Raw genomic sequence first — 23,234 nt, forward strand, 5'->3', positions numbered from 1 at the left:
GGCATCAAAGATGCTTCCCAGGGCCCCTCCCCTCCGTGGATTCTGAATGCTGGCGGACATGTCCAAGACACTCCTGCCAGCTTCCCTTCTCTGGGTGGCCCTGGGCCCAGAGAACAGGGTGTCCTGGTGGCTGTGGGCATCTCCTTTGCTCGGGTGTGGGTGTAGATGCTTTGGAGTGATTCATTGCCTTAGGGAGATAGAGGGAAGGTCAGAAGCCCTGGCCAGCTGGGAAGGAGCACAGTGCTGGAAATGGCTGGCATGCAGAGGAGATGGAGAATAGCCTGGAGGCCTGGGCACAAGCTGCCCTGCCCAGGATGGCTGTCTGAGACTCTGGAAGACACCATTTTGTCAGATTGGGATGCAGACCCATTTCCCTCTCCTAATGGGGTGGGTGTGTGGGGCAGTTTCCCCAGGGGTGGAGGCTTCTGAGCTTCACTTTGAAGGTTTGGCTGTGTGTGAAATGGCAGAGAAGGGCTTTCCAGGTGGAGGCTACAGAGTGTGCAAAGGCCCAGTGGGATGAAAGTGCAGAGTGTCCGTGGGCAGTTACAGGTGGTGTGGGCAGTGGGGGCTCAGCTGGACAGGATGGGTCTCTGGGACATGCAGGAAGAGCAGCTGAGGGCCAGCCCTCCCTGTGTGACTCTGGTGCTTCTTCCCCAGAAAGGTGTGTTCCAGCTCTCCAACGAGGACTACTTCATTGAGCCCCTGGACGGTGCCCTGGCCCGGCCTGGCCACGCCCGGCCCCATGTGGTGTACAAGCGTCAGGTCCCGGAGAGGTTGGCACAGCGGGGTGATTCCAGTGCTCCAAGCACCTGTGGGGTGCAAGGTATGCTCTTCTGCTCCCAGTTCTCGGGTGGGTGCTGGGCCTGGGGACATGAATGGGCCTTTCTAGAAGCCCCTCTTAACATCCCCATGCCCAGTGCCCGTTAGACCAGGGGACACAGATAGATAGACGGATACATCACCATAGCCTGTGCCCTTAATTGTGCCACAAGACTGTGTCCTCTGCCTTTCAGGCCTGCCCCAGTCAATGCCCCACCTACTTCTCCCACCTTGGGGCTCAACCTCCCTCTGCTCCCTCCCCCCCACAGCCTATGGCACCTGGCTCTGCCAGCCATTCTTCCTCCAGTGCCCAGCTCCAACAGGGCCACTAGCCAGGAACCTCCCTCCGTCCGCCACCCTGCTCCCACCCTAGAATAACTACCTCTATTATTGGGAATTGGAATGTGGTACCCAGTGCCTCCTCTGCAGAGCAGCAGTAGTGCTGGCCAGTCCAGGTGAGGAGCTGCCTGCTAAGGGTTGCTGGTGTTTGGGGAATGTTTGGCTGGCATGCCAATCTCAAGTTGCCCACAGCTCTGGTCCTCTATTTGCTGGAGCACATATCCACAGAAGCATGCTTCTTGGCCTCAGTTTCCCCAGCTTCATAGATGTGCTTCCTCTTCTGATCTGGAGCAGCCTGGGTCAGGGGAGCAGGCCCAGTAGGGCCAGCTGGGCTGGATCTTGGCCAGCTTCCTCAGGCTGGGGTTTAGAGGGTGAGGTCAGCCTGTGTTGGGATTTACTAACCCCCCAAGAGGGGAGGAAGTGACACAGGGAGATAGGGGCCCAGTTGCCAGCTTTGTCAGGCCCAGGAGTTCCCCTCCCATGGACACAGTACTTTACTGTGTTTATATCCACCATTTCATTTGCCCTTTGAGGTCCCCCTGTGAGGCAGATCAACTTATTCCTATTTTTAGTTAGGGAATCTCAAGATCAGAGAAGGAAGGTGACCAGGCAGAGCCACACAGCACAGGTCTGGGGCAGAGCCAGGAGGAGAATTCAGGCCCCTGACCTCTGATCTCAGTGTGGTTCCCAGTGCCCCAGAGAGAGCTCACTGAGGAGAGGCCCTGGAGACATGTGCCCTGGGCCAGTCTGCTGGCAGCTAACCTCACCCCATCTGGACCTCCAGTGTCCCCGGAGCTGGAGCCTCGACGGGAGCGTTGGGAGCAGCAGCAGCAGTGGCAGCGGCCGCGGCTAAGGCGTCTACACCAGCGATCGGTCAGCAAAGAGAAGTGGGTGGAGACCCTGGTGGTAGCTGATGCCAAAATGGTGGAGTACCACGGACAGCCGCAGGTTGAGAGCTATGTGCTGACCATCATGAACATGGTGAGTCTGTGTGGGCCAGGAGTGGGTGGAGGGGATAGTGTTAGGGGATGGGGGTGCAAAGAGTGGGTGCAGGGCAGGAAGACTGGCAGGCTGGACCCCAGACCCAGGTCCAGGCCCCGAGCAGGAAGAAGGGTATCCAAGCTCCTGAGGCAGGAAGGGTTGGGGGTCTTGGCAGCAAGTCACTATGAGAGGGCCTGGGCAGAGGGCTGCTGTGGGGACACCACAGAGTGTCATGCCACCGGGAGGGGAAGCGGGAGCGGGAGACTGAGGCAGCCACAACTCTGTGCCTGCCTAGGGGGCTCATAGACTAGTTGGTTCATTCATGCTTCCCTGCACAGATACCTCCTTCCTTTGTATCAGGACCTGCGCTAGATGCTGGAAACACAGAAATGCCTGATCAGACCACACTCTGCCTGAGACCCTGCCTGAGACATCAGCACACATTACAGTTGGAAGGATCTGTGCAGTTCTGTGGTCACTAGCTGGCAGCCTTGGGCAAATCACTTGCCCTGTCTGAGTCTCAGCCTGCTCATCTGTGAACTGGGCATGACCATGGTACCTTGTGGGGTTGGCAAACTGCTTTTGACCCCATATGATGGATGAGATATCAGAGGCCTTGAGAGGACAAGTGACTTGCCCAAGTCACACAACGAGGCAGGGTAGAGCCAGATGGGAGCCCAGGTGTCCTAAGTCCCACTGGGGGCACTGTGGCTGATTGCAGCTGGTGATTCCTGGAGCCGACTACTGCAGAGCTGCCACTCCCTGCTCCTGCCCTGTGGGTGCAGGTGGGAGGCCTCAGGCTTCAAGCTGCTTCCTGCAGCCCCTGGGAGGAAAGATCTCTGCTCCTGGCATTCTTAGCAGCCACCTGGTGGGCAGGCCACCATATAACCCTGTTTCTCTCCTGGGCTGGGTGGTTGGGGGCAAGGTAAGGGTGTGTGCTGTGGACAGGATGACATCTAGAGGAGCCCTGGGCCAGGATCCTATGCTGCTGCTTCCCCCTGCCAGCCCCTCACCTCCTGCAACCCTAAAGGAAGTACCCTCTGAGATCATCCAGTGTCTGGCCCCCTAGTTTATCACTGTGAAACCTGAGTCTCAGAGAGAGGAAGGGACTGCGTCCAGGGCAATTCTCTCTACGTGCTGGCCACCACATCCCCACTACTTGAGTTCTCATCAGCAAATGCAGCTCTGGGCCAGTTCTTCCCTGACTGGGACACCCTCATTGGCTCCCTGTTCCATATGGAATAAAAGTCACAGCCTTCTGCCTGGCATTTGAGGCCTTGAAGGCCCAGATCAAGCCTCATCTGCCTAGGGAGGAAAGCCACTAACAGCCAGGGTTCAGCAGGGCTATTGCTGGACAGCAGGGCCTGGACCCTGGGCTATAGGGGTGGAGCAAGGGGCAAGACCAAGTTCTCAGGCCTTGAGGTTCCCTCCTTCTCATTCTCAGCACTTTGGGGGCTCAGCCTGAAAGACCCAGGAGGCTGGCTGGAGCCACTGATGATTAACTGGGTTCATTTCACCCCCGCTTTTCTGAGTGTTCCCTGTGCTCTAGATTCTGGGCAAAGTAAGACCCACCTGAGCGGGTGTTGTGGTTCACGGCTATAATCCCAGCACTTTGAGAGGCTGAGGTGGGCAGATCACTTGAGGTCAGGAGTTGGAGACCAGCCTGGCCAACATGGTGAAACCCCATTTCTACCAAAATACAAAAAATAGTTGGGTGTGGTGGTGCACACCTGTAGTCCTAGCCACTTGGGAGGCTGAGGTGGGAGGATCTTGAGCCTGGGAGGCGAAGGTTGCAGTGAGCTGAGATCGCGCCACTGCACTCCCACCTGGGTGACAGAGCGAGACTCCATCTCAAAAATAAAAGACCCACCCAGCCCAACAGGTCCCCCATAACTTAACCTGGGTGACAGGATTCAGGTGTTTTTGCCCCCCAGGGCCTGGCCCCTTCCTGGCTGCCTTGCCCTGGCTCATAGGACCCACACATTCACTTGGTGAGCCCCATTCCTGGGGAGAGGGTGGGCCTGGTTCTCACACTCACCTGCTCTGACAGTATCAAGCTTTTCTGAGCTGGTGAGCCCAGCATCAGTCAGGTCAGGATGGGGGCACCTTTGAGCCTGACAGTGCTGGACCCCCTAGGAGGCTGCAGGGATGACAGGGACATGGGAACCCATGTGGCCAGCCTCTGAGGACGGCTGTATTGTGGGCTGAGGCCCTGGTGGGTTAGGGCTGGAGCCTTGTGAATATCTGTCTACTTTTTGTCCAGTGTTCAACACCCAACACCTCACCTAAGCCTCACCCCCATTTTATTTATTTATTTATTTAATTTATTTATTTATTTTGAGATGAAATTTCACTCTTGTCGCCCAGGCTGGAGTGCAATGGCATGATCTCAGCTCACTGCAACTTCCTCCTCCTGTGTTCAAGTGATTCTCCTGCCTCAGTCTCCTGAGTAGCTGGGATTACCAGTGTGCCCCACTACGCCTTGATAATTTTTGTATTTTTAGTAGAGAGGGAGTTTCACCATGTTGGCCAGGCTGTTCTCCCTGGCTCATCCTCCCAAAGTGCTGGGATTACAGGCATGAGCCACCGTACCCGGCCCTCATCCCCATTTTCGAGTTGAGGGAACAAAGATTCAGAGAGGTCAAGGGGCTCGCTCAAGGTCACACAGCTAGTAAGTGGTAGAGCTGGGACTGGAGCTCAGGTCTGTTTGCCTCCAAAGCCCCATTCTGTCTCCTGTGCCCCTTAATCTGCCCTGGAGAGGGGCAGACAGGGTGGGCCAGAAGGATGGGGAACAGATGTTCCCTTGGGATCAGATGTTTATTTAAGACTGACTTGTTGAGAGCCATTGCTCTACCTGGAATAAAGTGATGGATGTGGAAGAGCACGATCCTGCACTTAGGGACTCTGTCTCATTGTAGCATTTCCCAAGGAATATTTCAGGGAATGTGTTCCAAAGAATGCCAGTAGTGTACTATGAAAAAAGATGCTGCTATTGAGTAATTTGGGCCACACAGGGTTAAAAAAAGTAAAATAGGCCAGGCATGATGGTGCACGCCTGTAGTCCCAGCTACTTGAGGGGCTGAGGTGGGAGGATTGCTTGAGCCCAGGAGGTCGAGGCTGCAGCTGGGCTGCAGTGAGCCGAGATCATGCAACTGCACTCCATCTTGGGTGACAAAGTGAGACCCCGTCTCAAAAGGGAAAAAAAGGTAAAACAGACTTCTTTACTACAGGACTTCTCGGAGCCCTCAAAGTAAATATGCATTGAGAATCCCCAACAGAATAGGCAGGCAGCATTCCCCAAATTTAGGAAATAAGCAGGGGCTTTGAAGCAGCGAAACCTGGGTTCTGAGCCCAGCTTCACCCTCTCTTTGAGCTTCAGTTACTTCATTTGTAAAATGAGGATAATTGTGCCTACCTTAGAAGTAAGAAGATTAAATGAGATAATGCATGCTAAGCCCCCAGCACAGGGACTGTACATGTTAGGCTCGTTCAAGGTTGGCTGTGGCTATTTTTTTGGCTGCTGCAGTATTTGACCTACAACCACCTTCAGGACAGCCACATCTTTCTTTACCAACGCTACCTACAGAGCCCAAATTATCAGTGTTCTCCCTGTGCTAGATTCAGACCTGAGTCCTAGAGCTTGGGTGGGTCTGTCCCAAGGACAGCAAGACAGGTCCCTTTTCACCCCATTTTCTTTATTTTTTCTTTCTCTCTCCCCTTCCTTCCTTCCTTCCTTCCTTCCTTCCTTCCTTCCTTCCTCCCTTTCTTTTCTTTCTTTTGGAGATGGAGTCTTGCTCTGTCACCCAGGTCAGAGTGCAGTGGTGAAATCGCAGCTCACTGCAGCCTCTGCCTCCCTGGGTTCCAGCGATTCTCCTGCCTCAGCCTCCCAGGTAGCCGGGATTACAGGCATGCGCTACTACGCTGAGCTAATTTTTGTATTTTTAGTAGAGACAGGTTTCACCATTTGGCCAGGCTGGTCTCGAACTCCTGACCTCAGGTGATGCAACTGCCTTGGCCTCCCAAAGTATGGGGCTACAGGCATGAGCCACCACACCCAGCCTCCACTGTTTATTTTTAATGAGATAATACATTAGAAATACTGAGCAAGTACCCAAGGTACATTCATTCATTCAACAAATATGTCTTGAGTGCCCATCATGTTCCAGGTATAAGACATGTCACTGGGGCTCTAAGAGGAAGTTCACATATACCTGGCCGTGTCCTCATGGAGCTTGCGGTTTCTTGAGGGAGACAGACATTAGTTAATGAAACCATTACCTTGTTGACGATGAAGGAGCAATGGAGGGAGGTGCTAGGAAGGACAAATTCATAGTGCTTTGGGAGTGTTAGATCAAATAAAAGCTCCCCAAAGGACATGACGAGGGGTTGAGGGCAGGAGAGAGGATAGGAGGTAACTTGGGAAAGACAGGTGGGAAGATGTTCCAGGCTGAGGCCATAGCATCTGCAAAGACCTTGTGTTAGGAAGAATTATGGGATTCTAAGAGAAAGACAGAGTGGTTGGAGCCAGAGAATGAGAGGGAGGCAAGGGAAGGTCAGAGAGGAAGGCAGGGACCAGATCCAAGAGGCCTGTTGGCTAGGCTGGGGACTTCCGTCCTTTTCCTGGACAGTGAAGAGGCACTTACTGCTTTAGGCAAGGGCGTGTCATGATTCGGTTTGCATTTCAAAGACCGATGGTGGAGCCACTAGTCTGCAGGTGGCCTGGAAGGGCTGCAGAATATGGCGACACTTGTAGGAGGCCTCAGCAACTGAGCAGATGAGATGATGATGGCAACTTGGACGAGGCAGTGGTGTTGGAGATGGAGAGAAGAGACAGAGTCAGGCAAAACTTGGGAGGCAAAATTGGTTGGCTGTATTGGAGAAAGATGGTGCAGGGCTCCAGGGCTCCCAGCCTGTGTGTGGAGGCGACAGTGGCCCATGATATTGCTGTTTATCTTCCCCATTTCTGACCTTGGGTTCTGAGAGTGTCATTCATCCCCATAATCAGGGGCTTTGCTGCCCTCTTAACAGTGTTTGTTTGGTCCCTTCCTATTTTAATATTCTTTTTCTTGATGCATTGCTAGAAGCCAACTCACAACGGGCCTTTTCTGCCATCTCTGCCCTCTGGGAGCCGGCCAGCTATCCCTAGTCACGGGCTGGCCTCTTTTTTGTTCTGAGGGAGTTTTAATTATAAAAGAGCAGATGGCTTTCCCCACCCATTTCCCCTCACCTTGGCTTATCTTCCATCTTTTGGGGATAGCCCCGTCTCCTGGGGCTCAGTAGGGAGCCCCATGTAGCCATGGGGACTCTGATAGATGTGCATACCTGCCTCCTTGGCCCCATGGCTGCCAGTCCTGGGGAGATGGAATAGCAGAGCAGTGGGGAGGCTCCACAGCCTTGTGCCTACCCTCACTCTACTCTCTGGGCCCTGCCCAGGTCTACGCTTCATTGGAGGGCGCACTCCTGAGATGCTGGTCCTGGCATCCCCAGGTCAGGAGGGCACTGCTGTCGTAGACCGGGGCAGTTGGAGGACTAGGGCCCTGAGACAGGCCAAGAAACCAGCATTTGGAGGTCTTAACTGCCATTGCCGGTGCTGGGTGGGCATGGAGTTGGTACTTGGAAGCAGATCCCAAACTGGTGCTCAAGAGAGGCTGCAACTCTGGGAAGGGGCCTTGGAGGCCTCTTGTCCTCTCCAGGTTCTGCTGCTGCCGGGTTGGGGCAGTGTGTGTGAGGTGTGGGGACACTCATGCATTGGTGTACGTGCATCACCTGTCCGCTGCGCAGCCTGTGTGTACCCATGTCAGCGTCCCTGTGTGTGAGCATGGGTGTGCGTTGCCCTGGTGGGTGGCTGGGTTGGGGTGATCATTGGCTGCTTGTATCCTTCATCCTGGTGACAGCCTGACCCCCCCATCTCTTGGGCAGGTGGCTGGCCTATTTCATGACCCCAGCATTGGGAACCCCATCCACATCACCATTGTGCGCCTGGTCCTTCTGGAAGATGAAGAGGTGAGCAGTCATGTGGTCCCACGCTGCCCGGCAATGGCTTCGGCTGCCAGAGCCCTCCTGCACCATGACCTGTGCTGCTCTGTATAGAAGGGCACAGTGAAGGCCTCCTTGGCCTGGACTGTGTCCCCTGCCACTCCCTAGTTCCTGACTGACCGTCTCTCAGGTCCCAGGTCCTCTGCAGGAGGTTCCTACAGGAGGGGTGGTCAGGCTAGAAGCTGGACTGGTGCCTGCGGGCCTCCCACTGCCCTGCTGGGCCTCTGTCTCCTGCCTTTATATGGAGGAGAATTGGGCCTGACCCTCTCGGAACTCAGGGGAGGCATGAGCGGTCATTCTCTCTGCCCCCAGGAGGACCTAAAGATCACACACCATGCAGACAACACCCTGAAGAGCTTCTGCAAGTGGCAGAAAAGCATCAACATGAAGGGGGACGCCCACCCCCTGCACCATGACACCGCCATCCTGCTCACCAGGTACTGCCAGCTGCAGGAGGGTGGGAGCCTGCATCTCAGGGAGGTGCTTCACGGCCCTACGGGAGAAGCCCTGGTGGAGGAGGGGGCCGTGCTCTCAGGGAGCCCCAATTTTAGGAGAGTTTCCGCACCTTTGGCCCAAGGCTGGATTCTGTCTGCACTCGGGGAGGTCTTTTTATTTTGAAATAATTGTGGATTTTCATGCTGTTGTCAAAAATAATAGAGAGAGGGCCTCTATAGCCTTCGTCCATTTCCCCCAGTGGTAACGTCTTGCATGACTAGAGCACCGTATCCCAACCAGGAAACTGACACTGATACCATCCGCAGACTTCCTCAGATATCATTAGTTCCACACATACTGCCCTCTGTGTGAATGTGTGTGTATTCAGTTCTGTGCAGTTTCATCACTGTGGGTTCACCTACCCACCCCCACAGTCTAGATACAGATCTGTCTCATCAGAAGGATGTCTCGTACTACCAGTTTATAGTCACAGCCACCTTCCTCCCTCCTCCCCTAACCTCTGGCAACTGCTGATCTGTCCAGAGGCAGTTATCTTCCCTCTGCTGAACTCTAGCAGCTTCTGTCAGCACCCCTGCTGGATAGTAACCAAAATTGTTCTGTGCGGGTCTGTGCTCCCAAGGGCCAAAGAGATGCCCAGCGGATTGTGTGTGAATGAGAGCACCTGCTTCCCACGTGGCCACTGTGCTGGCCTCATGCCACAGAACGGTGGGAGGGACATCCTTTTCGTTTGGAATCAGTTCGGGGGGACCCTTCCCTGGCCTTCGCTCAGGTGGGCCTGGCACTGGGCCAGGTTAGCCTGAAGGCCGCTTCTCTGCCTGTGCAGGAAGGACCTGTGTGCAGCCATGAACCGGCCCTGTGAGACCCTGGGCCTGTCCCACGTGGCGGGCATGTGCCAGCCGCACCGCAGCTGCAGCATCAACGAGGACACAGGCCTGCCGCTGGCCTTCACTGTAGCCCACGAGCTCGGGCACAGGTACTGTGCCTGCCCCCATTGCTACACTGAGAGCTGAGCTTCACCCTCCCAGCCTGGGGGCACCGGGTATCCAGCCTGTGGGTCACAAAGTACAGGGGAAAGGAAGCTCTCTGGAGAAGGAGCCCTGACTGTGGCCATGTGCTGTCCCTGCACTGTCCCCTCCCCACAACCAGGCTGCTTCCCTGTAAAGCAGGAGAGAGGCCTGTCTGGGCATCTCTGGGACTTGCCTGGAGGGAGTCTTATTTAAAGGGGAGTTGTGATGGGTCAGAAAGTCATCGTAGGTCTTTGGCTGTGCCTCCCCATTGCCCTTAGTGCTGTATTTTTTACTCTCGATCCCTGTCCCTGTTCCTGTTGGCTCTGTGGCCTGGGCCAGTGCCTGCCCTCTCTAGGCCTCTGTGTGCTTCCCATAGATTGAGGGGTTTGGATTCAGTGACGTCCAAGGCTCCCTCCATCTGACACTGCTGCCTGAGGCTCCTGCCTTCACAGGCCTCCAGCCACCTGTGCCTGGGCTGTTGAGCTGGCGAATATGGCAGCATCTTAGATTGTCCAGCAAGCTTTCAAAGGCAGGCTCCCAGGGGGTTATGTGGTCAAAGCTGTTGGGGTCATCCATTCAGATGTCCGGGTTTCATGGGTGATGGCTGTGCCTGCAGGACCTTAAAGCTGCTTATGACTGCAGAAAGAACAGCCTGCCGCAGTACTGCAATTTCCTGGCTGTGTTATGCTAGTTAGTTCCTCAGACTCTCTGAGCCTCCCTGGGAGTAATAATGAGAACTGAGTGAGATTGTTTTTCTGAAAGTACTTAGCATGGCCCCTGGCACACAGCAAATGCTCAGGAAATAATTTTTCTCATGGCCTTCCCAAAGATGGTCTCTAGAGACCCTTCTGTGACACAGCAGCTCAGATCCCTTAACTCAAGTACACAGCCTTGGGACAAGGACCTGTGAGTGGGAACCTCTGTCAGACTGTTCTTGAGGCCAGTGAGCTTGCAGGGGCCATCACAGGCCCCCATCTGTGCCACCTGGTTTGCCATTGCTGGCCAGCCCCCAGGCAGGGGCAGGTCTGCTCTGGGTCCCTGGCCCTCATTTCAGGCCAGAGCTGGAGCCCTTGGGGTCCTAGCTGTCATACCCTCATTTTACATTAAGGAAACTGAGGCTCAGAGAGGGGAATGTGACTTTCTGCAGCCACTGGGTGTGGCCATTGGGTGGCAGAACCAGCCCTAGAACTAGGACTGTGCACCTTGTGGGTCTCCAGGGGAGGGCAGGCTGGCAGCCTCCCGCCAGCTCACCCGCCCCTGGGGCCTGTGCTCTCACACAGTTTTGGCATTCAGCATGACGGAAGCGGCAATGACTGTGAACCCGTTGGGAAACGGCCTTTCATCATGTCTCCACAGCTCCTGTACGACGCTGCTCCCCTCACCTGGTCCCGCTGCAGCCGCCAGTACATCACCAGGTTCCTTGAGTAAGTCCTCCAGCACCGGGCCCCTACGCCTTGATCCATGAGGTCAGGGTCTACTGGGAGAGCTGCAGACAGTCACATTGGAGGGGTAGAGGGAAGCAGAGGGACAAGGTCTTGATCTGTGAGGTCAAGGTCTAATGGGGGAGATGCAGACAGTCATACTGCAGAGCCGGGGTAGAGGGAAACAGAGGGGCACCTGGCAAAGATGTGGTGCTGGCATCCCAAATGTCCTCTTCGAAGGGACACTTGAGCTTGAACTTGGAGGAGGAGCGAGAATTCACACATGTGCAGAAGGGAGAAGAATGGCGCTCCTGGTAGAGGAAGCCTGAGAAAGGCCTGCAGCCGTGAAGGAGCGGGAGAGCTTTTCAGGGAATGGCAGAACCCTGAGCCAGGCTATGGGAGCCAAGGCTGCGTAGAAAACGAGGCTGGAGGAAGCGAGGGCCGGCCACAAGGTCCAGTGAGAGGCAGGAAGAAGGGGCCACTAAGGGAACTGAAATGTGAAGCTTTCTCCTTTTTTTCATGTTCTCTTCATTTGTTCTGGTGTTTTTGTTGTTGTTGTTTGTTTATTTTTTGAGACGGAGTCTCCATCTGTCTCCCAGGCTGGAGTGCGATGGTATGATCTTGGCTCACTGCAACCTCTGCCTCCCAGGTTCAAGCGATTCTCCTGCCTCAGCCTCCTGGGTAGCTGGGACTACAGGTGTGCGCCACAATGGCTGACTAATTTTCGTATTTTTAGTAGAGATGCGGTTTTGCCATGTTGGCCAGACTGGTCTTGAACTCCTGACTGCAGATGATCCACCCACCTTGGCCTCCTAGAGTGCTGGAATTGCAGGCATGAGCCACCATGCCTGGCCTGTTCTGGTGTTTTGCTTTTTTTTTTTTTTAATTTGCGATTTAATGTTGTTCTAAGTAAGAAAAAGTTTTAAATTTAAATTATTGGCATAAATTGTACCATTCATCTTTATTTTGTTTAGTGCCAGTTTTAAATGCAAATATAAGAGTATAGCTGACCCTTGAACATCTTGGGGGTCGGGGTGCTGACCACTGTGCAATTGGAAATCCACGTATAGCTTTCGACTCGCCCAAAACTACTAATAGCCTACTGTTGACTGGAAGCCTTACTGATAACATAAACAGCTAATACATATTTTGTATGTTATATATAATATATACTGCGTTCTTACAATAAAGTAAGCTAGAGAAAAGCAAATGTTATTGGAATCATAAGGAAGAGAAAATATGTTCACTGCTCATTAAGTGGAAGTGGATCATCATAAGGGTCTCCATCCTCATGCTCTTCATGTTGAGTAGCCTGAGGAGGGAGGAGAAAGATAGGGGATGATCTCAGGGGTGACAGAGGTGGGAAAAAATCCACATATAAGTGGACCTGTGCAGTTCAAATCCATGTTGTTCAAAGGTCAGTTGTATTAACTTATATGCAGAGTCACCAAAATTACACAGTTCATCTTTTGTAGCTGATATTTACCAGATGATGAGATAGAATAAAACTATCTCAACTGGTTTCATCTCACTCCTTGATATGGGCACAATTTACCCAGGCTCTCTACCTTTTGTTACCAATGAGGAAGGAAAGACTGAAAGGAGAAGGAACTATGGGGTTCTCTTTCCTCCCATGTCTTCATTTTCTGCATAGCGATTGGCTAATACAGGGGTGTTAACATGAGTAAGAAAGGATGATGGGGCTCCTTGGTCATTGTCTTCTTTCTGCATTTGAAGTAAGTCTGTTCAAATGGAAAATGCAGCCTCTGGGCCTGTCACTGCTCCCCGTCCCTTACTCAGTTGTTGACATAACATGTTTATCATCTGATAGTTTTGAATCTCACTGAACTCCTACACATTATAGATTCTGAGCTCATGGACCAAAGTAAATGTTAGATGCAAGTAGGGCAGCAAGGAATGCTGGACATAGAGACATTACCTTTGCCTCCTCTGCTCAGACACAGGCTCCTTTGTCCCATCAGACCTCGCTTACTGGCCCGGCGTGGTGGCTCACGCCTGTAATCCCAGCACTTTGGGAGTCCAGACAGGTGGATCACTTGAGGTCAGGAGTTTGAGACCAGCCTGGCCAACATGGTGAAACCCCTTCTCTACTGAAAAACACAAAAAATTAGTTGGGCATGGGGGCAGATGCCTGTAATCCCAGCTGTTCAGGAGCCTGAGGCAGGAGAATTGCTTGAACCCGGGAGGTGGAGGCTGCAGTGAGCCAAGATTGCACCACTGCACTCCAGCCTGGGGAACAAGAGCGAAAAATCTCTGTCTCCAAAAAAAAAAAAAAAGAAGATTGCAACAGCAGAGCATCGTACACCTGCCCCACTTCTCCCCACCCTCTATTGCTTTTTTCTAGGCAACCACCTTCAAACTTAACACTTTTAGCTTTTTCTTGTATTTACTTTTCTATTTCCAAAAAGCATTGCTAGACTCTCATTTATTGATTTTCCAGTTTAGATATTATCTGGAAGGTTGGGATGTAGCACCCTTGCACCACTTCCTGTACATACATTTGTCTCCTCATCTTTCATCCCAATTTAGTGTTAACATATTTGCATTAAGTCCATATTCTGCGTTTTCACTATTATGGCTATAAATCTTGATGGCTGAACTAAGTGTTGTAATAAGATGGCATTTCTTTCTTTCTTTCTTTCTTTTTTTTTTTTTTTTGAGAGAGAGTCTCACTCTGTTGCCCTGGCTGGAGTACAGTGGTGCAATCTCGGCTCACTGCAGTCTCTGCCTCCCAGGTTCAAGCAATTCTCATGCCTCAGCCTCCCGAGTAGCTGGGATTACAGGCACCTGCTACCCCCACCCAGCTAATGTTTGTATTTTTAGTAGAGACGGGGTTTCCATGTTGGCCAGGTTGGTCTCAAACTCCTGACCTCAAGTGATTCACCACCTTGGCCTCCGAAAGTGCTGGGATTACAGGCATGAGCCACTGCGCCCCATCCAGATGGCATTTCTTTTTAAGAACAAGTTTTTTAATTGCTTGGTTTTCGTTGCTTTTCCAGGCCTTCCAGCTCCTTTAACAGTTTTATAAGATGTCTCTTAATCCAGTTTTCCCAAAGGTAATCCCTACCATATAATCCAGCAGTTCCCTTCTTTCTTGGACCCTCCTCCCAACTTCCCTCTGTCCTCCAATTTAGACTGGATACTTTCTAGGCCTGCCCCAAAATATTAATGGAGGGTCATCATGTTTCTTAGATCCCATGCTACTTTTTTTATGGGGAGGTACCTTTTTTTTAAAATTTGTTTTGGTGGAGCACATCCTCAAGCAGCTTTCTGAGAAAGAGTGCATGGAGGTAAACGGTTTGCCTGTCTCAAAGTGTCTTTATTCTTCCCTCACATCTGATTGGTATTTTGATTTGATATCAACTTCTGGATTGGAAGTGACTCTTCTTCAGAATGTCGAAGGCATTTTTCTGTTGTCTTCTAGTTTCCAACATTGCTCTGAAGAGGTCCCATCCCATTCTGATTTGAATGTGACCTTTTAAAAAATCTGGAAGCTTTTAGGACTCTCTCTCTTTCTCTCTCTCTTTTTGGTGATTTTAAATTTTACAATATATGCCTTGGTCTATTTTAATTTGAGGGAGCACTCATTGGAGTGTTTTAATCTAGAAACTTGTGACCTTCAGTTCTTGAACTGTTGTTGTATTATTCATTTGATAACTTTCTTACATTTTCTCTTTCTGGAACCCTTCATATGCAGCTATTCTCTTGCTTTCCTATTTTTAAACATTTTACACTTTTTCATCTCTTTCTATTTTCTTTTCCTTTCTATCATCCCTCCTCTCTCTCTCTCTCTCTCTCTCTCTCTCTCTCTCTCCCCCCCTCCCTCCCTCCCTCCCCCCCCCACCCCGGTCTTGCTTTGTTGCCCAGGCTACAGTGCAGTGCCACAATCATGGCTCACTGCAGCCTCGAGCTCCCAGGCACAAATGATCCTCCTGCCTCAGCATTCCGAGTAGCTGGGACAACAGGTGTGTGCCACCACACCCAGCTAATTTTTTAATTTTTACTTTTTTCTAGAGATGGGGTTTTGCCATGTTGCTCAGGCTGGGCTTGAACTCCTGGACTCCTCCCTCAGCCTCCTAAAGTTCTGGGATTACAGACATGAGCCAGCGTGCCCGGCCATCTCTTTCTGTTTTCTAGGAGGCATCTGATTTATCTTTACTTTACAATCTTTCTACTAAATTTTTCATTTTTTTCATTGTACTTTTAATTTCTTAAACTTTCTCATTCACTAAATACACATTGTGTGTCTCATATCTGAAATACTTGGGACCAGAAGTGTTTTAGATTTTGGATTTTTTTTTTTTAATTTTGGAGTATTTGCATTATATTTAGCAGTTCAGAATCCCCAGTTTGAAAGTCCAAAATCTGAAGTGCTCCAAAGAGCATTTCCTCTGAGCATCATGTTAGTGCTCAAAAGTTTTGGATTTTGGAGCATTTGGATTTTGGGATTGGACATGCTCAACCTGTGCACCTTTTGATCCTATTCGTGTTTCATGGGTACAGTAGGTTCTCTTATCTCTGTGAGGTTATTACTTACATGGATTTGACTTTTTTCTTCTGTTCCCTGAAATGTTTTTCTTTCCTTTGGGTTATTTTTTTAAAAATATTTGTTTCATGTTAACAGTTTTCTTGGCCAGGCACAGTGGCTCACGCCTGTAATTCCAGCACTTTGGGAGGCTGAGGCAGGCAGATCTCTTGAGGTCAGGAGTTTGAGACCAGCCTGGCCAACATGGTGAAACCCTGTCTCTACTAAAACAAATATAAAAAATTAGCCGGGCACGGTGACTGGTGCCTGTAATCGCAGCTACTCAGGAGGCTGAGGGAGGAGAATCGCTTGAACCCGGGAGACAGAGGCTGCAGTGAACTGAGATTGCACCACTGTACTCCAACCTTGGCAACAGAGAGAGACTCTCTCAAAAAAAAGGTTTCTTAAAATGCATTGTCTGTATTTCCTATATAGCAAGGAGATGCAGATACTAATTGTTCAGTTTGTGGACTTGGGCAGGACTTTTCCAAGTCACTGCAGAAGGACTGGTTTGGATAGGGCTGTTTTGGGGAGATACTCTAATGTCAGTATCTGAGGTCATTTTTCTGAGTGATTCAGTTGCCCAAGCGGAATCTTCTAGACTTTTCCTGGGAGAGTGTATGTCTGGCTGCAGCATTCCGGCTTGGCGTGTTTCTTACCCTTCGATGTGTAGACTTTTGCTTGTTCTCTTTTCCCTGTAGGTCCTTCTGCCTTGGGCCTTCATCTATGCCCAGTGTTGCTGGGCCAGAGCCTCTTGGTTCACCCTTGCCAGGGAGTGATCCCCGGCCCTCTGCTGGGTGGCAGGTGACAGTCACTTGGCTACTCAGGGTTGGGGAGGGGATCTAGGGTCTGATCAGTTCTTACAGACTTTCAGCCCTACTGTCTTCAGCCCTCCTGGCCCTAAGGCCCTGAGGGGTCCCTGGCAACTCAATTCCTGAGCCTTTCTGGGCTTCTGCTTCTGAGTGGTTCCTCCCTGCAGGCATTTGACTCTCAGCTTTCATCACTCTACCAAGTCAGCTACTGGCCGGCCATCTGCTTCCCAGCTTCCAGAATCTTGTTGACATCCCTCATTACCCATCAGCACCTCTTATGGATTTATGCTGTGGTCATTTCCTCTACTGTCATCAGAGTGGAGTTTTGGAAGGGAGCACCGATAAATCTGTCTACTCAATGTGCCATGTTTTTCTAGAAGTCCACTCACGGTGGGGTTTAAGCAGGGATGTGACCAGGTCCATTAGGGATGTTAGAGCAAGGAGGCTGGCCTCCAGTGGAGGAGGGATTACTGGTGTGGGGAGTGGGATTGGAAGCAGAGAAGAGTTTTGTTTGGTGGTTAAGGACCTAGACTGGCTGGGCACGGTGGCTCACACCTGTAATCCCAGCACTTTGGGAGACGGAGGTGGGCAGATCCCTTGAGGTCAGGAGTTTGAGACCAGCCTGGCCAACATGGTGAAACCTTGTCTCTACTAAAAATACAAAAATCAGCTGGGTGTGGTGGTGCGCACCTATAATCCCAGCTACTCAGGAGGCTGAGGCAGGAGAATTGCTTGAATCTGGGAGGTGGAGATTGCAGTGAGCTGAGATCACGCCACTGCAGTTCAGCTTGGGTGACAGAGTAAGACTCTGTCTTGTGGGGGGAAAATAAAAGAACCTAGACTGTGGCCCAGGCTTCTACCTGTGTTGGCAGACAAGTTATATTATCCCTTAAGCCTCAAAAAATGGACATCATGATGGGACTGCGTTGTGCGTGTGATATGAGGAATAAGTGAGAAAACACGTGCAGTGCTGAGCACTGCGCCTGCCACGCAGTAAGCATTTCACACACGCTCACTACTATTCCTTCCACTGTTACCAAGTGATAGATGGGATGGACTTGAACCAGGCAAGTGGCCTGAAGGTGGAGAGGAGGGTGTGTCTCCGTCCCCAGAGAGAGGCAGAGAATGAGAGAATGGCTTCAGAAAATCAGAATAGTAGCTGCCACCACAGCACCCCCAGGGCTTGTTCCCAGCTGCCCCCACCCAGGGTGCCGCCCAACACCCTGGCTCTAGGACAGACAGACAGACAGACAAGTCTCTGTCCTCACTCAGCTGCTGGCATGCTTGAGGGACTTGGCTCGGGGCCTGGGGTGAGGGGGGGAGGACAGGGTGAGAGTCAGAGCCAGCTGTGGCCTCCCAGAGCCTTGGTACTGGGGTGAGCCAGACAGAAGCAGAGCAATCCATGCCTCACCAGTGAAGGGGTGTTTGGGAGGAAGAAGAACCCTGTCTTCCCAAGGTCCTTTCACACTTTCACCTTTGCATCCTGGGAGTCAGGCAGCAGGGCCCTCCCAAGGCCCAGGAGGTGGATGGAAGAGGGTGTGCGGAGGTGGGGAGGGTGGCAGCAGCCTGTCTCCCAGCCTGCAGCCTTTGGTCTCCTTGCTGGGGTGGGACAGGAGAGAGAGGATGGGCCCCTCCCAAGCCGGTTGGGGGACAGAATGAGTGAGATTCACCGAAGTGCCAAATGGTCAGGCAGTGTTTCCAGGACTTGGGGGCATCTCAGAGGCACTCACAGACAACCCCCTCATCCTGGCTGCTCCTGAAGCCCCTTGGCTTCCTGCGCGTAGATGCTTATCCAGCCAGGTAGACCCACAGGGCTGAATCCAGACTCGTTCTTGCTGTGTCCACAGACTCCATGTCCATCAGGCCCTGTGTGTGGGGACCGTGGTAAAGGAGAGACCTCCAGGTGCCTGTCCTGCAGGTCCTCACACCAGGGGGAGACAGAGAGATGACAGTTGGGGATGATTGGCACTGAGGCACGCAGTCCTCGTGGGCTGTAGGACTGGGGAGAGGGGCACCAAGCCCTCCTGGGGTCAGGAACAGTGACTCGGAGAAGGAGCCTGCCCTCTAAAGGCTGACTTCCACCCCGAGGAAGAAGGGTGCCAAGTGGAGGGCAGGCTGGGCAGAGGCCGGGGCCACGCGAGTGTAGGGTGGTGCAGAAGAACCCTGAGGAGGTGGCGGGGAGCCGGTGCCGGAGGGTAGCATCTGGAGCTTGTCCAAGAGGGTTGACTTGAAGAACTCTAAGATCCTTTCCCGGCTGACAGGTGCTTTAAGGGACCCTAGGCAGAGGTCACAGCATTTCATTGATGTCAACTTGGACTTGGGTGGGAGAAGGGGAGGCCCTGGTCCCTGCTTTCCTCGAAGCCAGCATTTCTACAGGGAGAGAGACAGGCTGGGTCACATGTGGGGTCTTTCACTTCACCCCATGGACCCCCCATTCAGTGACTCCATGACCAGATCCCAGGGGTGGCCAGGGGAGTGGGCCCACAGGTCTCTCCTGTCAGTGGTGGGCAGCTCTTTGCAGTCTCGAGGTGAGAGTGAGGTTTCTGACCAGAGTCACCTACTGTCTGCTCTGACCTCTTGTGGGACTGCCCAGCCCCGCTATAATTAGCTTAAGGAGGGGCGTGGAGGGGAAGGGCTGACAGGTTTGGGGATCTGGGTGTGTCGGCAGCGCAGAGGAGCTGGCGGTGAGCCTGCCAGAGGAAGGAAGGGCTGGCTGCCGGCCGCCTGTGTGATTTTTCCCAAGAAGACACTGCTATTTATACCCCTGTAGCTTGGGATCAGCTTCTTGCAGATGAGGACGTGAAGGCCCAAGGCCACACAGCAACTACAGCCAGGCAAAGAGTAGAACTTGGGTTTCTGACTCCCAAGACAGCACCTGGGCCTGATTCTGGCAGTGGATTCTGTGAGGGTCGCCTCATGCTCCCGACTTCTCCCACACACCCAGGGTGGGCTGAGAGGTGGTTGTGGCTTCCGCTGCCCAGCAGCAGGCCCACAGGAGCCACACGAGTAACGAGTCAGCACTGGGCCAGCCAGGAAACAGAAGGGCTGGGCTGTAGCCCAGGGACTGTTGGTGCCGAGAGGAGGCGCATTGGACCCCTCAGCCATGGGGTCAGAGGACTCCCTGGCTGGGATGGGTGAGCCCCCAGTCTACCTCCTGGAGCCACGGAATGCTAGCGGGAAGGAGGGAGCCCAGGGCCAGCTGAGCCCACCACCCCCTGCTGACACTCTGCCCCGGGTGCAGGCCCAGGGAGACTCAGGGAGCCCCAAGCTGCAGGAGCACTTGGGACATTCCTTTCTCCCCACTAGGCCTTGGCTGCCATGGTTTTGAACTTGTATTTGGGGTGAAGTATTTGAGGCCAGGCTCGTGGCTGAATGGGAGGAGCCCCGCACTGGAGGCAGCTTAGTGAGTAGACACAGCCTGGTGCAGGCAGCCTGGGCCTGGCTTCAGATCCTGGCCATCACGTCCCTCTTGTGTGACCCAGGGCAAGTGACGTATGGGCCCTGAGTGTATGAGGAAAGATGATGGTAGAGTCTGCCCGGGATGTTGTGAGGAGCAAATGAGAGGGTATGCCCCCAGTACCCGGGGCCAGCCTGGCACGTGGTCATCTTGGGCACTAGAACTGCATCCAGCAGCTGCTCATCTGCCAACGCCCGTGTTCCAGGGTCTGTTTCCAGCCAGCATGGGCAGTCTGGGTGATTCCAGGAGGATTCCAGGGTTCTCAGTAGAAGTCTGGTCACCTTGGCTTTCTTCCCTGCACCTCTGGGCAGAGCCAGGGGCCTGTCATTGGCCAGGAGACTTAGGAGACCACACAGACCACCCACCCCACCCTGGGTCTCCCAGTTGCCAGGCCCCCTCCTCTGAAATCTGGGTTTTGGGATTCCATGGTCTGATCTACCCTCCCAGCCTCTCTCCACACCTGCCTTCAGCGGTCTTGGCTCTGTTTCCAGACCCTTTCATGTTCTCCCAGCCTCTCCATATTTCGGAGTATCTCTTTCTCTCCCTGCTGGACTCCAGGATCCATCACCTTTGCCCTTCTTCCCTGTGCAACCCCCCGCCTGTCCCAGTCAGGACTGTATGCTCATCGTGGCCCTCTGGCCTGGCACCACCTACCCTGAGGCCACCCAGACTGGAGAACTGGAGGGTTTGTGCCTCCCCATCTCCCCTGCCTGGCTAGAGGCCCCAGGTCCCACGGGTCCTGCCTCCCTCCATTGCTTCTGCCCAAGCCGTGGCTGCCTGGGTCATCCCCAGTCCTGCATGTCTGCGTGGCTCAATTCTCCCCAGCCACTGCTGCTGCCAGAAGGCCCCGAACCTTCCTCCAGGACAGCAGTGAGCCATAGGTGGGGTGGTCAGTGGGTTAGGGCACTCCTGCTGCTAAGCCGTAGTGGTGCCTGCCTAAGGTCCAGCAGGGGCAGCAGGCTGGTCACTGATCCCAGAAGCAATAGTATGACCAAGGGCTGTACAGAGTGAGGCAGAGGCAGAAGTGAGTGCCAGCTGGGCCTGGGCCACCCTCCCCAGGCTCCCCACCTCTGTGCTCCCTGCCTTGTGGTGTTGTGTCTGGGCAGCCTTGTCTTCACCAGACTGCAGCAGCAGGAGTGTGTGGTGGACACACATGGCGCCTGCTCGTGTCTGCCAGTTTCCCTGCCACCACTGCCAGGGAATGCTGGCTGGAGGAAGACAGGAGTGGAGGCCGGAGGCCAGCCCTGTCAGGGAGTAGGGGGAACGGGACAGGCACGGCTGCCCTGGGCTCTCTCCCGGGGGTGGCTGCTTTCCAGACCTCGCCCTTCCACAGATGACCCGAGGTCTCTGCCTGGGCGGGGCCATCGGAGGCTCTGTTTTGTCAACTGTGATGTGATGTTCTCTGGATTGCTGTCAGGCCTGGCTCCAGGGTCTGGGCTCAGGGACAGAGGCTGCAGGGTCAGAGAGCAGCGCCACATGAGGGCTTGGCAGTCCAGGAGGCCTTCTGAGGGAAGGGCCCTGGCAGCGTGTGCAGAGGGCTGGGATTGGGGTTGGGGTTGTTTAACCAGCTGGAGTGCCCAGGAGGTGAGATGAGAGAGGCCGGGAGGGCCTGTGCTGCTGGCTGTGGTTGGAGGATCAGCTGAACCGAGCGGGGAGGCTGGAGTTTCCTACAGCTGTAGGGCTCTGTGCCCCTCCCACCTCTCCTCCTCTCCCGGCCCCACCGAGGCTTCTCCGATGGGTCTCACAGGCTACACCCCCTCCATCCTCCCGTCCCATCTCTAGCCGTGGGTGGGGCCTGTGCCTGGACGACCCTCCTGCCAAGGACATCATCGACTTCCCCTCGGTGCCACCTGGCGTCCTCTATGATGTGAGCCACCAGTGCCGCCTCCAGTATGGGGCCTACTCTGCCTTCTGCGAGGACATGGATGTGAGTGGGGCCGGTGTGGGTGTGGGGGTGTGGGGACCCAGCAGGAGGGTTCAGGGGACAGCTCTCACCAGCCCGTGGATGCCAGCCTGGGAGTAACCTCACCTGGCCTGGGCTGCGCCCCCGAGTGATACTGTGAGACATCAAGTGGCCTGTGGGAGAGGCCAGGGATGGGCGGCCACAGACCCAGCTCTGATTTCTGGGTCAACCATGGGCGAACTGTGACACTTCGGGCAAGTCCCTTAGCCTCTGTGGAGCTGGCTCATAAGAGGGAAAAGGGACCCCAGTGGGGAGGGTCTATTTATCCCGGAGAAGATTGCCTGAAGTGATCTTCTAACGGGAGTGTTTCCAGAGGAGGGACTGGGCCGGGAGAGGTGGGGACAGCTGGGGATCGCTCTGAGGAGTGCACGGTCTGGGGAGGAAAGTGGGAGCAGACACACAAGAAGGGACCTCTGGGGCTCTGTGGGCCCCTGCCATGTGAAGAGGTGCCCAGGGGACCCTTGGGGACAGGGAGGGGGCAGGGTGGGTGGTGGCGCTGGGAGGGGGTGAGGGTATGGCCCATGCCCTCCTCCTCGCAGAATGTCTGCCACACACTCTGGTGCTCTGTGGGGACCACCTGTCACTCCAAGCTGGATGCAGCTGTGGACGGCACCCGGTGTGGGGAGAATAAGCTAGGGGATGTCCCCAGTCCCAGCGGTGGGTGTTGGAGAGGACAGACCTGCTGTGACCGGGCCCTGGGGTCAGCCCCGGCTCACAGTCTTGCTTGTGCTCCTAGCAGAGCCCCACACTCTCTACAGCCCAAGGCCCCATCTGCAAAGCGGAGGCATTGGGGCCAGGGCTTGATTCCATGATTCCCCAGGGTGTCTTCAGCTAAGTCAGCACGTGGGCTGTTTTACTCCCTGCTCAGCTCCTCCCTGTGGCCTGGGTCACAGATGATTGTGATGATTGTGAGGGAGTCTCTCTCACCTTCCATCCTTACCCTCTGTGCCTTTCGCAGCCTTCCCACCCACCTTGTTCTCACTAGGGTGAGGATGACTGATAGGCTGGGGGGTGGGGTGGCTCTACCTCCATCTGTCACAGTAGTGGTGTCTCAATGGGGAGTGCGTACCCATGGGCTTCCGGCCCGAGGCCGTGGATGGTGGCTGGTCTGGCTGGAGCGCCTGGTCCATCTGCTCGCGGAGCTGTGGCGTGGGCGTACAGAGCGCCGAGCGACAGTGCACGCAGCCTACGTGAGTGTGGGGCCCAGGGTGCCCTGGGCAATGGGACAGAGGGACCCAAGCAGTCAGCCGATTGCAGGAGCTTGGCTCTGTCTCAGCCCCTGGCTCTTAGAAGTGTCCTCATAATGGTCAGTCCGAGTGTCCAGGCCACCTTAAGTCACTTTCAAGGAGTGTTCTGGGGGCTGACAGGGTCCCTACTACTGACCCCTTTCCAGAGAG

At 53.9% G+C, this 23,234-nt stretch overlaps 1 protein-coding gene across 1 annotated transcript in view; it reads left to right on the plus strand.

The window, feature by feature from the left end:
- LOC117070328 (A disintegrin and metalloproteinase with thrombospondin motifs 7-like) overlaps positions 1-23,234 on the plus strand; it is a 684,711-nt gene that overhangs the window by 13,148 nt on the left and 648,329 nt on the right. The window contains 9 exon segments of the mRNA XM_033189286.1: positions 658-823; positions 1,943-2,139; positions 8,059-8,142; positions 8,488-8,612; positions 9,455-9,604; positions 10,919-11,062; positions 21,657-21,801; positions 22,377-22,478; positions 22,882-23,027. Of these exon segments, the coding sequence (XP_033045177.1) occupies positions 658-823; positions 1,943-2,139; positions 8,059-8,142; positions 8,488-8,612; positions 9,455-9,604; positions 10,919-11,062; positions 21,657-21,801; positions 22,377-22,478; positions 22,882-23,027 (1,259 nt within the window).

This window comes from Trachypithecus francoisi, unplaced genomic scaffold (assembly GCF_009764315.1).
Source record: "Trachypithecus francoisi isolate TF-2019V2 unplaced genomic scaffold, Tfra_2.0 Lachesis_group3, whole genome shotgun sequence".
NCBI classification, from domain to species: domain Eukaryota; kingdom Metazoa; phylum Chordata; class Mammalia; order Primates; family Cercopithecidae; genus Trachypithecus; species Trachypithecus francoisi.